Raw genomic sequence first — 15,040 nt, 5'->3', positions numbered from 1 at the left:
GGTTTCCCTTTTCTCGGTTTACTCATCACCGTGGAGAAGCAGGCTGCTTTAATTCATGAATTAATGATAATTGAAGTGAACAAAGAGCAACAGAGTTCCTTTGAAGGTCTCTTCATCTGAGAGGAATGAGCTCAGTCTCTCTCCTGTCAGTCTCTATAAACACACACACACATAGTCTGTCAACACTTAAAGGGTTTATCAGTCTCTCTCCTGTCAGTCTCTATAAACACACACACACATAGTCTGTCAACACTTAAAGGATTTATCAGTCTGTCAACACTTAAAGGGTTTATCAGTCTGTCAACACTTAAAGGATTTATTATAGTCTGTCAACACTTAAAGGGTTTATCAGTCTGTCAACACTTAAAGGATTTATTATAGTCTGTCAACACTTAAAGGGTTTATCAGTCTGTCAACACTTAAAGGGTTTATCAGTCTGTCAACACTTAAAGGATTTATTATAGTCTGTCAACACTTAAAGGGTTTATCAGTCTGTCAACACTTAAAGGGTTTATCAGTCTGTCAACACTTAAAGGGTTTATCAGTCTGTCAACACTTAAAGGATTTATTATAGTCTGTCAACACTTAAAGGGTTTATCAGTCTGTCAACACTTAAAGGATTTATTATAGTCTGTCAACACTTAACGGGTTTATCAGTCTGTCAACACTTAAAGGGTTTATCAGTCTGTCAACACTTAAAGGGTTTATCAGTCTGTCAACACTTAAAGGGTTTATCAGTCTGTCAACACTTAAAGGATTTATCAGTCTGTCAACACTTAAAGGATTTATCAGTCTGTCAACAATTAAAGGGTTTATCAGTCTGTCAACACTTAAAGGGTTTATCAGTCTGTCAACACTTAACGGGTTTATCAGTCTGTCAACACTTAAAGGGTTTATCAGTCTGTCAAGCCTTAAAGGGATTATCAGTCTGTCAACACTTAAAGGGATTATCATAGTCTGTCAACACTTAAAGGGAATATCATAGTCTGTCAACACTTAAAGGGATTATCATAGTCTGTCAACACTTAATGGGATTATCATAGTCTGTCAACACTTAAAGGGATTATCAGTCTGTCAATCCTTAAAGGGATTATCATAGTCTGTCAACACTTAAAGGGATTATCAGTCTGTCAACCCTTAAAGGGATTATCATAGTCTGTCAACACTTAAAGGGTTTATCAGTCTGTCAACACTTAAAGGGTTTATCAGTCTGTCAACACTTAAAGGGATTATCAGTCTGTCAACCCTTAAAGGGTTTATCAGTCTGTCAACACTTAAAGGTATTATCATAGTCTGTCAACACTTAAAGGAATTATCAGTCTGTCAACCCTTAAAGGGTTCATCAGTCTGTCAACCCTTAAAGGGTTCATCACTCTGTCAACCCTTAAAGGGATTATCAGTCTGTCAACACTTAAAGGGATTATCATAGTCTAAATGTGTACACATACACACAGCAGTGTTCTAGAATATTGGACCGTGAGCTTTCATACTTTTATCATTCTCAGCGCAGCTCAAGCAATTTCTCCCACTTTCAACACATTCAAATGAATAGAAAACACCTACTGGAGTCACATTGGTTGGGAATTGTGGGAAGGTGGACATTCGGGCTTTGTCCCCCCGCCCAGCGGATGGTGGTCTCAGAGCTGAGTAGTTACGGGACTGTGGACTATCTCGTCTCAGCGTCTATTGAATCTGATTTACGCTATAAAAAAGGGTTGATTATAGTTAAAAACGTGTAGACATTTTTGACAATTGACTTTCATACTTTTGGAATTCTCAGAACAGGCTCAAATAATTTCTCCAAACTGACACATTCGAATGAAGAGATGATTAGTACTGGAGACATGTTGGTTGGGAATTGTAGGGAGATGGACATTCGCTCTGTGTATTCCCTGTCAAATGGTGGTTTCAGAGTCAGGTACCTACTGTATGTCACAATGGGACGCAGGACTATCGAGTCCCAGTGTCTGTGGACTGTGATTTACACTTCATTTACTGCAGTGTGTTTCAGTGTGCTTGAAACAAACGCATACATCTCACACACCGTGTCAGATATAGTGTTGATATCTATTCTCTCACACACCGTGTCAGATATAGTGTTGGAATCTATTCCCTCACACACCTGTACCGTGTCAGATATAGTGTTGAAATTTATTCCCTCACACACCGTGTCAGATATAGTGTTGGAATCTATTCCCTCACACACCGTGTCAGATATAGTGTTGGAATCTATTCCCTCACACACCTGTACCGTGTCAGATATAGTGTTGAAATGTATTACCTCACACACCTGTATGGTGTCAGATATAGTGTTGAAATCTATTCCCTCACACACGGTGTCAGATATAGTGTTGAAATCTATTCCATTTGGAGGTTACATCCCAACATTACACTTGATAAGCAAAACTGTTTAGCATAGAAACACCGTATTTTTGTCACAAAAAAAAGAAATAATCTTTATTTATTAGGAAAAATATGAATAATTTTCCACCTATGAGGTCACTGTCTGCAGGAAAAGCATTTTAAGACAACAAGAGGTGTTGCCATGGTGCAAATCATGATCAATCAATCAACGAAATTACCATATTTTGGGCGGAAGGTCGTTAGAGAACACAATATGGGTTAAAAAATGTTTTTGTTTTTTTTACCAGATTTTGCTAGTTTATTTTGTTAAATGTTTTGGGAAAAAACTCAATCATTGAATTATTCTTGTCATTTATAGCCTAGGAAATGTACTATGTAATTTTTCTGTCTGCTGCAAAGTGTCAGCTCAGCACATTGCCATAGTGGCTACCACCTTCCTTTGTCTCCTGGACCTGGCTGTCTAGACACTGACGGAATCAGACGAGACAACCAAATATGGAGCTAAAACAAGAATGTGGCGCCATCTATTGGTAGACTTATATATTACCATCTCAACAATGATTTCTTCAATACCCGAAGTTGTATTGTAGTGATGAATGAGCCAGCCAGGTACGCTATGTATGTCAGCCATATATATCTTCAATATGACTGATATTACAAGGCTATTATATTCTATTAGCAGTTAGAAAGTTACTTTGGACCATAATAGCCTACATGCAGCGATATGAGTTGCCTAGACTGTTAAATGGCTGCCCTGGGGTCTCCACCACAGAAGACCTGATGAGGATCAGCCTGGAGGGGTCTTCTGTCGAGGAGTTGTGGATCCCACTCCTGCCGTGGACCGTTGGCTGACCTCTAAGCATGCCAGATTGGCCAACATACAACAGCAGCTGGACATCTGATATCCTTTGCGTCTTGTCGGGTCAATGTGTGATTTTGGTGGTATGTGCTGTTCCACAGATGTGTCCCCCTTAGTACACACTCACACACGCAGTATAAATATGTATGTTTTAAATTGTTGGTTAATAAAATAAACATTTTTCACTCCTACATTTCTTTGTGTGCTCCTACATTTTTTTAATTTAGGAGCACATGTACTCCTTGGGAAAATGTTAGCGTAGAGCCCTGTGATGTACTGGGCCGTAAGCACTACCCTATGTAGAGCCCTGTGATGTACTGGGCCGTATGCACTACCCTATGTAGAGCCCTGTGATGTACTGGGCCGTATGCACTACCCTATGTAGAGCCCTGTGATGTACTGGGCCGTATGCACTACCCTATGTAGAGCCCTGTGATGTACTGGGCCGTACGCACTACCCTATGTAGAGCCCTGTGATGTACTGGGCCGTACGCATTACCCTATGTAGAGCCCTGTGATGTACTGGGCCGTACGCACTACCCTATGTAGAGCCCTGTGATGTACTGGGCCGTATGCACTACCCTATGTAGAGCCCTGTGATGTACTGGGCCGTACGCACTACTCTATGTAGAGCCTTGCGGTCGGAGGCCGAGCAGTTGCCATACCAGGCAGTGATGCAACCAGTCAGGATGGGATGCTCTCGATGGTGCAGCTGTAGAACCTTTTGAGGATCTGATGACCCATGCCAAATCTTTTCATCTCCTGCGGGTGAATAGGCTTTGTCGTGCCCTCTTCACGACTGTCTTGGAGTGCTTGGACCATGTTGGTTTGTTGGTGATGTGACCAACTTCACGTACCCCCCCCCCCCCCCCCCCCCCCACCCCCCCAGAAGAAAGGCACACGGACACCCACACTTCAGGTTAACTCTGTGTTTATCTGCAGTAAAATATATAAAACAGTGATGACAGGAATTGGCAGGACGGTCACAGCCACACGTTCACTGGTTAGGTAGAACACAAGATATATTTTAGATAGGAGCAACAGTAATGATACATGCCCTCAATGTGAAGGTGATATTCATCCATAAATACAGAGCACAAGTACAACCCTTTTTATATAAACCTTCTAAGGTAGTAAGAAAATAAACATTCACCTAATATTTCAATAAATCACCTGCTGACAATAGCTAGCGAGACATTGTCGTGCAGTGACCAACGGTGCTAGTTAGCTCGTCATTAACATGGCTAGCTAAGACAGCAAAAACGTGGTTCACTTGCTGAAATAGGTCTTCGATACATTAACGGCAAAAATAAATATATACATAGTCACATTTGCTATTGACTTTATGATATATGAACCCGTTTTCCAAAAACATTATTGTGTTATACTGTTTTAAACCGTTTTTATATACAGAGGAAGGAGACATGAACCTACTCTCAGAATATCTCTCTCAGACTGAGGAGCAGGCAGACCAACTTCCCAAATAGGGGAGAAAAATTCAAAACCCACTAGTTGTTCTTTCAAAGAAAATAATACAAGTAATGTAATGTCGGAAGACCTCTCATATTACTTACCTTACTACCTACAATGGCAGCAAATATATTTTTTTATTAATTCAGTAGCACATAATGAAAGGAAACTTTATTTAAAAACACCCCTTTTCCTGGATTGAATGGCTTCACCCGCACACTGCTGCATTCTTTGATATCGACATTTTGCGCCCAAGGTTGATGGAAACTCTACATTTTCACTTTGTCACAGTGATGTGGATGCCAGGGAACTGTCCCTCTTCACGACTGTCTTGGTGTGTTTGGACCGTACTAGTTTGTTGTTGATGTGGACGCCAGGGAACTGTCCCTCTTCACGACTGTCTTGGTGTGTTTGGACCGTACTAGTTTGTTGTTGATGTGGACGCCAGGGAACTGTCCCTCTTCACGACTGTCTTGGTGTGTTTGGACCGTACTAGTTTGTTGTTGATGTGGACGCCAGGGAACTGTCCCTCTTCACGACTGTCTTGGTGTTTTCGGACCGTACTAGTTTGTTGTTGATGTGGACGCCAGGGAACTGTCCCTCTTCACGACTGTCTTGGTGTTTTCGGACCGTACTAGTTTGTTGTTGATGTGGACGCCAGGGAACTGTCCGTCTTCACGACTGTCTTGGTGTGTTTGGACCATGTTAGTTTGTTGTTGATGTGGACGCCAGGGAACTTGAAGCTCTCAACCTGCTCCACTACAGCCCGTCAATGAGAATGGGGGCATGTTCGGTCCTTTTCCTGCAGTTCACAATCATCTCCTTGGTCTTGATTATGTTGAAGGAGAGGTTGTTGTCCTGGCACCACACGGTCAGGTCTCTGACCTCCTCACTATAGGCTGTCTCATCGTTGTTGGTGATCAGGTCTACCACTGTTGTGTCGTCGGGCAAACTTAATGATGGTGTTGGAGTCGTGCCTGGGCGTGCAGTCATGAGTGAACAGGGAGTACGGGAGGGGACTGGGCAGGCACCCCTGAGGGGCCACCATGTTGAGGATCAGTGTGGCGGATGTGTCATTACCTACCCTTACCACCTGGGGGCGGCCCGTCAGGAAGTCCAGGATCCAGTTGCAGATCCATCAAATACAGACAGAATATAGACAAACAATACAGACAGAATATAGACAAACAATACAGACAGAATATAGACAAACAATACAGACAGAATATAGACAAACAATACAGACAGAATATAGACAAACAATACAGACAGAATATAGACTAACAATACAGACAGAATATAGAATATAGACAAACAATACAGACAGAATATATTGACAAAGAATTTCCTAATCCACACACTATAAATAGCTTATTCCTGATCCTGTGTTACAACACTGGAGTTGTGGGTTTGATACCTGTACGCTCCGTTCATACTGTATAGAACTGTAAAGTAGCTTCATCTGAGCCAGACCAGCTCATTTAAAAAGGAAAACATATTTCACCTTTATTTAACCGGGTAGGCAAGTTGAGAACAAGTTCTCATTTACAACTGTGACCTGGCCAAGATAAAGCAAAGCAGTTCGACATAAACAACAACACAGAGTTACACATGGAGTAAAACAAACATATGGTCAATAATACAATAGAAAAAGAAGTCTATATACAGCATGTGCAAATGAGGTGAGATAAGGGAGGTAAGGCCATAAATAGGCCATAGTGGCAAAGTAATTACAATATAGCAATTAAACACTGGAATGGTAGATGTGCAGTAGATGAATGTGCAATGTAGAAATACTGGGGTGCAAAGGAGCAAGGGCAGGAGCCTATCTCCTGTTTCTGTAGTGTGAGGCAGCTTGATGTACAAGTACACCCCCTGGACAGGACGCTCCTCTGGACAGGATGCTCTCTGGACAGGACGCTCTCTGGACAGGACGCTAGTCTATAGCAGAGCCTTGGGATTAAAAGCCTCTGAAATTATACATTTGACCAGTGACAACTTTTTGAGCTGCAACAATGTTACCTGGAGGTCAGTTGTAGATTGGATGTAAAAAAAAATAATAATAAAAAAAATTGAACCACGTGATTTCTAACCTATGGAGAGACACATAATAACACATTTTTATAGACTTGATTCATTCATATTGAAAAACGCCACTAGACGTACTAAACGCCACTTTCTATGTGCGGTTTGATTATTAGAAGTTTGTCTCTGTTGAATCTGCGTACTGCGCAGTTCCGGTAGTGTCCTTGCCTGCCAATCAGATCTCTGCTCACCCATCCCCTGGCCGCTGATTGGAACAAATTAACTCTCTTTCATTCATAAAGCTCTACATTCGCACTTGAGGTCTTTCTGTGACACACGGACTTTGTGAACTTGCAGAGATGGTGCTGAAGGCTGTTTGCGTGCTGACAGGAACCGGTGATGTTACCGGGACCGTATTCTTTGAGCAGGAGGTAAAGTATGTCGTTAATCCGGGAAAAATAGAAGCCTGTATTTCGACTTTAGCAGAACATATTCATTTGGCACATAATTCTGACTGTCTGCGGCTGGCCTTATCAATTAGATAGCGTTCGTTTACAAATACGTTTAACATGACAACACTTAGCAAGGCTAGTTAACTTGTTTTTATATCAAAACCGAATTTATGTAACGTTGTTATAGCTAGCGTTAAGAGCTAACGCACGTTACAACTTGGACGTGTTCACATTTTCCCTTGACGTAAAGCTTTAATTCTGGTCATCCTCAACCCCAGGACGCTTCCCTAGTTGATCCTGTTCTGCGGTTCTCTGTTGTCAAAGGGAAAACATGCCGACACGCAAACCGAGCTGCTTATGTGCAGAAAGGTTGCCATGTTGCTAGACCGTACTTCAACATCTGCGTTGTTTGGGGTTTTAGGCTGTGTTTCTGTACAACACTTTGTGATATCAGCTGATGTAAGAAGGGCTTCATGAATACATTTGCTTTAGATTGAATCCCTGAACTGATAAGGTAAAATCTGTCGTTCTGCCCCTGAACAAGGCAGTTAACCCACTGTTCCTAGGCCGTCATTGTAAATAAGAATTTGTTCTTAACTGACTTACCTAGCTAAATGAAATAAGTGGGCTAAAATATGAATCTCTGCCTAACTGGGTCACCGGGCTACCGGGCTAGGTAAAACGGCCTCGTCCATTGACAAGGCAGTGGCGTTTGTCCACACGGTGCATGTTGCCTTGGTCTCTAAGCCATCCTTGTTTTGGTCTCACAGGCTGAATTCTCATTGGCTATTAGCCGCAGTCCTTGTCCAATCGCGTTGTACTTCTGCTCCTACAACATTCAAGACCAAACATTTGTGACGTAACAGTTATCGCGAGATCCGACAGGGGTCTGTGTTACGGAACATCTCTTAGTGCGGTCTTGACCCGCTCAAACGACACGAGTCCCTATTTTTACTGATCCTAGCCCGTAGGATTTCACCCCAGAAATTAATCTGGGACACTACACTATTTTTGGCGTATGTCTGACATTAGCAAATGTGTTTTGAATAGGACATGATAAGACTGTCATCATTGACGTATGTGAGACGTCAAAAAGGTCCGTGCAATCTGGGATCCTTGGGACGCTCCCTCCATTGAAGTTTAATTTTAAAATAGTTTAGGGGGTTAACAATGAGACGGATATTTCACCGGGTGTATGAATGTGAAGCATCAGCTTGTCGTTTACACTCTACCAAATGTGGTAGTGGGCGGATGCCCAGTGGGAGATGGATTTTGGCCGATATTCTGCACTTGGCCTCAACGATGTAACGTTTTATCTCAATACAGTTCTGTTCCTAAAACTAGGATCTGTTATGAACAGTAAACTTTTTTTTTTTTAATTGCTAGATTTAGGAGTGCGAAGGTGAATTGAGTTATTGCGCATGTGCACATCATAGTTGTTCCTTAATGGGAATATGCAGATGCATGCTAGAACTGGCCAATAGGATATTGCCTGCTTGTGCTTGGCTCTGCCCACTTTGACACATTTTTGTTCCCATTGGAAATGACAGGCTGTGTGTGGTCTCTTGGTTAAGTTTTATGGTAGGGAATGTCCTGATGTACAACACTTCATTATGATAAAAATCCATCAGTGACTGGATCATCTCTAACCAATCAGAGTATCAAATGCTGCTTTATCCACATGTTCTGCCTCTGGCCCAGCCCATCTGTTTCTGGGACCAATCAGATGATCTAGAATGGATTTCCATTCTAGAAATCGTTGGGAGGTAGCTCCTCCTATACAGACTCGGTGTAGAGGAGAAATGTACATCCTTCTGCGTGGCATAGCGTTTGGCCACTGCAAGGAGTTTGGGTAGCCGGTCAAGCAAACTATATATTGCTGCTTACTTTACGTGCTAGAAGTACCTAATGCTCGCTCGCTACAACTAGCCATACAAGCATTTGGCTGCCTTTTGATACCAGTCCTAATCTTGCATTTCCCTTAATCCATCTTTGTAAATCATCAATTTAGATACCCTGCTTACAAAATAATATGGCTAAATTGCTGAGATGAATGCAGGTTTATTGCTAGATCTGCCTGTTGTACAATTTAGCTAGCAAGTTGGGAGGGGGGGGACTTTACCACAAACCAACGCTAGCTACCTGCTAACGCTGCTGCTACCTGCTACCGCTGCTGCTACCTGCTACCGCTGCTGCTACCTGCTACCGCTGCTGCTACCTGCTACCGCTGCTGCTACCTGCTACCGCTGCTGCTACCTGCTACCGCTGCTGCTACCGCTGCTGCTACCTGCTGCTGCTGCCCGCTAACGCTGCTGCCCGTTGCCACGACCACTCTGCATGTAACATCGTTACAGATGAAGAGGCATCATTTGCTGCCGAGTGCCAGTCTGTTTCTACTCTCTCACCCACTCCTATGGAATTGTCATGCAACGTTGGCTTGACAAACAGATCTGGGACCAGGCTAGAGTCTTTCTGCCTTGGCTCCCATTTTCATTTCCCCTTGAACCTGGTCTGGCGTGTTGGTCTACTTTCAAAAAACAAAGCAAAGTTTGCCTAAAAAAACAGGCGTGTGGACAACTGACTGTAGTTGAGTTGATCCCTCAATGTCAAAGTAGCGTAACAACTAGCTGGCGACACACCTTGGTTTTGTAGGTGGTTTTGTAGGTGCTATTCCAGTGTAACTCATGGCTCATTGATATGCTAATTGAAACGGTCTTCTCAAACCTGACGCATGATTTTGACACCTCATTTCAAACCCCATTCTGTAGTCTTCATTGTTATCCCCTGAGTGTTTTACTGTCTTCAACGTGTGTTTGCTCTGTGGTTCCAAAGGCCTGTGCCTTCCATCGTTCGTTATCACTGGTCTTCTGTAGGTCACCCTGTGTAGGTCGCCCTGTGGTGGTCTCTGTGTAGGTCGCCCTGTGGTGGTCTCTGTGTAGGTCGCCCTGTGGTGGTCTCTGTGGTGGTCTCTGTGGTGGTCTCTGTGGTGGTCTCTGTGGTGGTCTCTGTGGTGGTCACCCTGTGGTGGTCACCATGTGGTGGTCTCTCTTATCAGGGCGAAGATGCTCCAGTAAAGCTGACTGGGGAGATTGCAGGTCTGGCCCCGGGGGAGCATGGCTTCCACGTCCACGCCTTCGGAGACAACACCAACGGCTGCATGAGTGCGGGACCCCACTTCAACCCCCACAACAAGACCCACGGAGGACCCAACGATGATGTCAGGTGAGTCTGGCCTTATCACTCGTGGAGTTGGACCATGGCGGTATCTGTGCTGCATGGGCAGCACCATTGAGGGGATAGCTCTTTTAATTTGGTCAATGTCTTCTACTTTGGAGTTAAATCAAATTGTATTTGTCACATGTTTGGAAACAAGTATAGACTTAGTGAATTGTTTGCTTATGGCGTCCTTTTCCAACAATGTTAAGAGGTAAATAGAAAAAAAAAATGAAATAGTGACACGAGGAATAAAATACACTGAATAAAAATTCAGAGTTCCAGGTAATAACACTGCTATATACAGGAAGTACCAGGTAATAACACTGCTATATACAGGGAGTACCAGGTAATAACACGGCTATATACAGGGAGTACCAGGTAATAACACGGCTATATACAGGGAGGTAATAACACGGCTATATACAGGGAGGTAATAACACGGCTATATACAGGGAGGTAATAACACTGCTATATACAGGGAGGTAATAACACTGCTATATACAGGGAGTACCAGGTAATAACACTGCAATATACAGGGAGTACCAGGTAATAACACTGCTATATATAGGGAGTACCAGGTAATAACACTGCTATATACAGGGAGTACCAGGTAATAACACTGCTATATACAGGGAGTACCAGGTAATAACACTGCTATATACAGGGAGTACCAGGTAATAACACTGCTATATACAGGGAGTACCAGGTAATAACACGGCTATATACAGGGAGTACCAGGTAATAACACGGCTATATACAGGGAGTACCAGGTAATAACACGGCTATATACAGGGAGTACCAGGTAATAACACGGCTATATACAGGGAGTACCAGGTAATAACACTGCTATATACAGGGAGTCTCAGGTAATAACACTGCTATATACAGGGCGTACCAGGTAATAACACTGCTATATACAGGGCGTACCAGGTAATAACACTGCTATATACAGGGAGTACCAGGTAATAACACTGCTATATACAGGGAGTACCAGGTAATAACACGGCTATATACAGGGAGTACCAGGTAATAACACGGCTATATACAGGGAGTACCAGGTAATAACACGGCTATATACAGGGAGTACCAGGTAATAACACTGCTATATACAGGGAGTACCAGGTAATAACACTGCTATATACAGGGAGTACCAGGTAATAACACTGCTATATACAGGGTGTCCATTGGCTGACTTTGGGCCCCCAAACATTAAAAGATTTGTGCAGGCCAATTGTCTGAGAGGAAATTCCATTATTTTTGATCTGATCATTGAGGTAGAAACCACTGAATACATTTCACTGGTCATGCTTATCAGTCTACAGGTTAACTTCCATGCCTTCTCGTATGAATTTGATCTATCATCCCACAACTGTGCCAGTGCTATTCTATTGGCCAACAAGCTGACCAATAGAATAGCTATACTTTTCTACTGTAGGGGATAGTAGCTTGACAAATGGTGCATTTGTAAAGTATTCAGACCCCTTGACCTTGTCCACATTTTGTTACTTTACAGCCTTATTATAAAATGTATTAAATAAGTTTGCCCCATAGCGACGTTGCAGCGTCCCATAGCGAGAGAACCAGGTTTGTAGAAATGTATAAAATACAAACATAGAAATCCAGCATTTGACATGAGTTTAACACCCTTTACTCAGTACTTTGAAGCACCTGTATTTGAGGAGTTTCTCCTATTCTTCTCTGCAGATCCTCTCAGGCTGAATGGGGAGCGTTGCTGCACAGTAATTTTCAGATCTCGCCAGATGTTGGCTCGGGTTCAAGTCCGGGCTCTGGCGGGGCTACTCAAGGACATTCAGAGACTAGTCCCGAAGCCACTCCTGTGTTGTCTTGGCTGTGTGCTTAGGGTGGTTGTCCTGTTGGAAGGTGAACCTTTGCCCCTGATCGCTCTGGAGCAGGGTTTCATCAAGGAGCCTGACTAGTCTCACAGTCCCTGCTGCTGAAAAACATCCCCACAACATGATGCTGCCACCACCATGCTTCACCGTAGGGATGGTGCCACCACCATGCTTCACCGTAGGGATGTTGCCAGGTTTCCTCCAGATGTGACGCTTCACATTCAGGCCAAAGAGCTCAATCATGTTTCTGTCAGTCCTTTTAGGTACCTTTTGGCAAACTCCAAGGCTGTCTTTTACTGAGTGGCTTCCAGCTGACCACTCTACCATAACGGCCTGATTTGGTGGAGTGCTGCAGAGATGGTTGTCCTTCTGGAAGGTTCTCCCATCTCCAGAGGATTCCTCAGTTTGTCCGGTCGGCCAGCTATAGGAAGAGTCTTGGTGGTTTCAAACTTCCATATTTAAGAATGATGGCGGCCACTGTTCTTGACCTCAAATGCTGCAGCCATTTTCTTGGTACCCTTCCCCAGAGATAGATAGATATATATATATATATATATATTACTTTCACCCCTTCTATGCAGATCTGCAAAGAAAAAGCCAAATCTGACTGGCCAATAAAAAGAAGATTAAGATGGGCAAAAGAACAGACACTGGACAGAGGAACTCTGCCTAGAAGGCCAGCATCCCGGAGTCGCATCTTCACTGATGTTGAGACTGGTGTTTTGCAGGTTCTATTTAATGAAGCTGCCAGTTGAGGACTTGTGAGGCATCTGTTTCTCAAACTAGACACTAATGTACCTCTTGCTCAGTTGTGCAGCAGCCTCCCACTCCTCTTTCTATTCTGGTTAGAGGCAGTTTACGCTGTTCTGTGTAGGGAGTAGGACACAGCGTTGTATGAGATCTTCAGTTTCTTGGTAATTTCTCACATGAGATAGCGTTCAAATCTCAGAACAACAATAGACTGACGAGTCTCAGAATGTATTTTGTTTCCAGCCATTTTGAGCCTGTAATCAAACCCACAAATGCTGACGCTCCAGATACTCAACTCAACTAGTCTAAAGAAGGCCAGTTGTATTGCTTATTTAATCAGAACAGTTTTCAGCTGTGCTAACATAATTTCTTACTAGTTTCTTTTTGTTTTGCTACAATGTTCACGTAGGGGCTAAACTATTGGAAAGCAGTCTCTCCTCTGACCAGCTGTTCTGTCTCTGTTGCTAGGCACATAGGGGACCTTGGCAACGTGACTGCAGGAGCTGACAATGTGGCTAAGATCAACATCCAGGACAAGATACTGACTCTCACTGGACCCCTCTCGATCATCGGCAGGACCATGGTGGTAAGAACACATTGCCTGACCTGTAGCTGCATGTTGTGTCCACTAGGCAGGAAATGGAAGGAAGCTGTAGCTGCATGTTGTGTCCATTAGGCAGGAAATGGAAGGAAATCCAAGTCAACACAACTGTTCTCATCCCATCTTTTCATTCTCTTTCATGCTGTTTTACCCTCTATTACCCTCTATTCCATTCATTCTATCTCCTCGCTCTATACCAATAGATCCATGAGAAAGCTGATGACCTGGGGAAAGGAGGCAATGAGGAGAGTCTGAAGACGGGCAACGCTGGCGGTCGCCAGGCCTGTGGTGTTATTGGAATTACCCAGTAAACACTCTGCCCCTGCTGGGAGCACGGGAACCACAAGCCACAGCTTGAAGACCACCCAGACCCCATTGGAAGCTCCCACATCTACCCTATCCCCCTACCTAAACCTGTAAGGCACCTCATGGACATCGGTCAGATGGCTTTCCTAAAAACAAAGATTGTCTGCGGCTTTAATAGAATTCTTTGTCCATTTACTTTAGTGATGAGTTGTCTGTTTTTGGGAAACTCCCCTCTGAAGGTGGACTCTGAGGGCTTTCAACTCAGGGACACAGCTGACGTTGAGGACAGATCTAATGAAGTGCACTAGGAGGTTGTGGCTAGGGGTTGATTGGGGGGGGGGGGTATATATTTACTCTTGTCTGTACACATTGGTCCTAGCACTGCTTCTGTCTGTAATATGGGGGTTATTCTTCTACACTGTGAACATGTATTATACATTCTGTCTGATATGGCTTCCTATGTAGTTCACTACTTATGTCCAGGCCCTGTAGGGTTAGTGAACTGGATGAGGGGGGTGGCTAACTACCGGGTGCCTTTTCAGACACACGATGTTCACTGTACAAAGCTGCCCAATAAAAAGATGTTGTCACTAAACCTTGGTGGCTTTTATGTTGCTGTTTTTTTAATGGTGGTAAAAGCCTCAATCTCAGGCTTCTCACATCCAGCGGATGAGATTTGGAAGGATGGTCACGTGAGACTATGGCCAGTTGTAGTAGAGGGCTGCAAGGTGTGCTAGCAAGTGTGTATACAAATCTGTTGAATAATAACATCTCTATCTGAAGACGTCTGAGTAAGCCTTCGCTGAAATACACAACCCAGGAAAGAGGCAGTTTGAGTGAATCAAGAGTGAATGTGTGCGTGTACATTTTATGTCAACTGCATCTCTGCAGACCCAGGGTTGTTGACTGTTGTTGCTGCTGACTGATGAGAACATCTGACGAAGACTCCGTACAGTAGATTGTGCCTGTCAAGTGGTAGTATTGTTTGGTGCCTCTAGATGGCGCCACTCTCCTGTCAAGTCACAGGCCAAATCTGTATCTCGATTTGCTTAAATATCCATTCTCTTCTGTGGCCTCATCAACTATCATTTCAATTCTGTATTTTTATTTACGGTAACAGAACACTTGCTGTATGATTTGAATA

General features: G+C 43.5%; 1 protein-coding gene across 1 annotated transcript; it reads left to right on the top strand.

Moving 5' to 3' along the window:
• Positions 1-7,047: 7,047 nt before the first annotated feature.
• sodc (Superoxide dismutase) lies at positions 7,048-14,485 on the top strand. The gene is given in 4 exon segments (NM_001160614.1): positions 7,048-7,149; positions 10,226-10,392; positions 13,458-13,575; positions 13,794-14,485. Coding segments are annotated over 4 exon segments (465 nt in total). The 5' UTR covers positions 7,048-7,077; the 3' UTR covers positions 13,902-14,485.
• The last annotated feature ends 555 nt before the right edge of the window (positions 14,486-15,040 follow it).

The sequence above is a fragment of the Oncorhynchus mykiss genome, chromosome 10, assembly GCF_013265735.2.
Source record: "Oncorhynchus mykiss isolate Arlee chromosome 10, USDA_OmykA_1.1, whole genome shotgun sequence".
Lineage (NCBI taxonomy): Eukaryota > Metazoa > Chordata > Actinopteri > Salmoniformes > Salmonidae > Oncorhynchus > Oncorhynchus mykiss.
The sequence above is the reverse complement of the archived record's forward strand: the minus strand, read 5'-3'. Positions and strand labels throughout refer to the sequence as shown.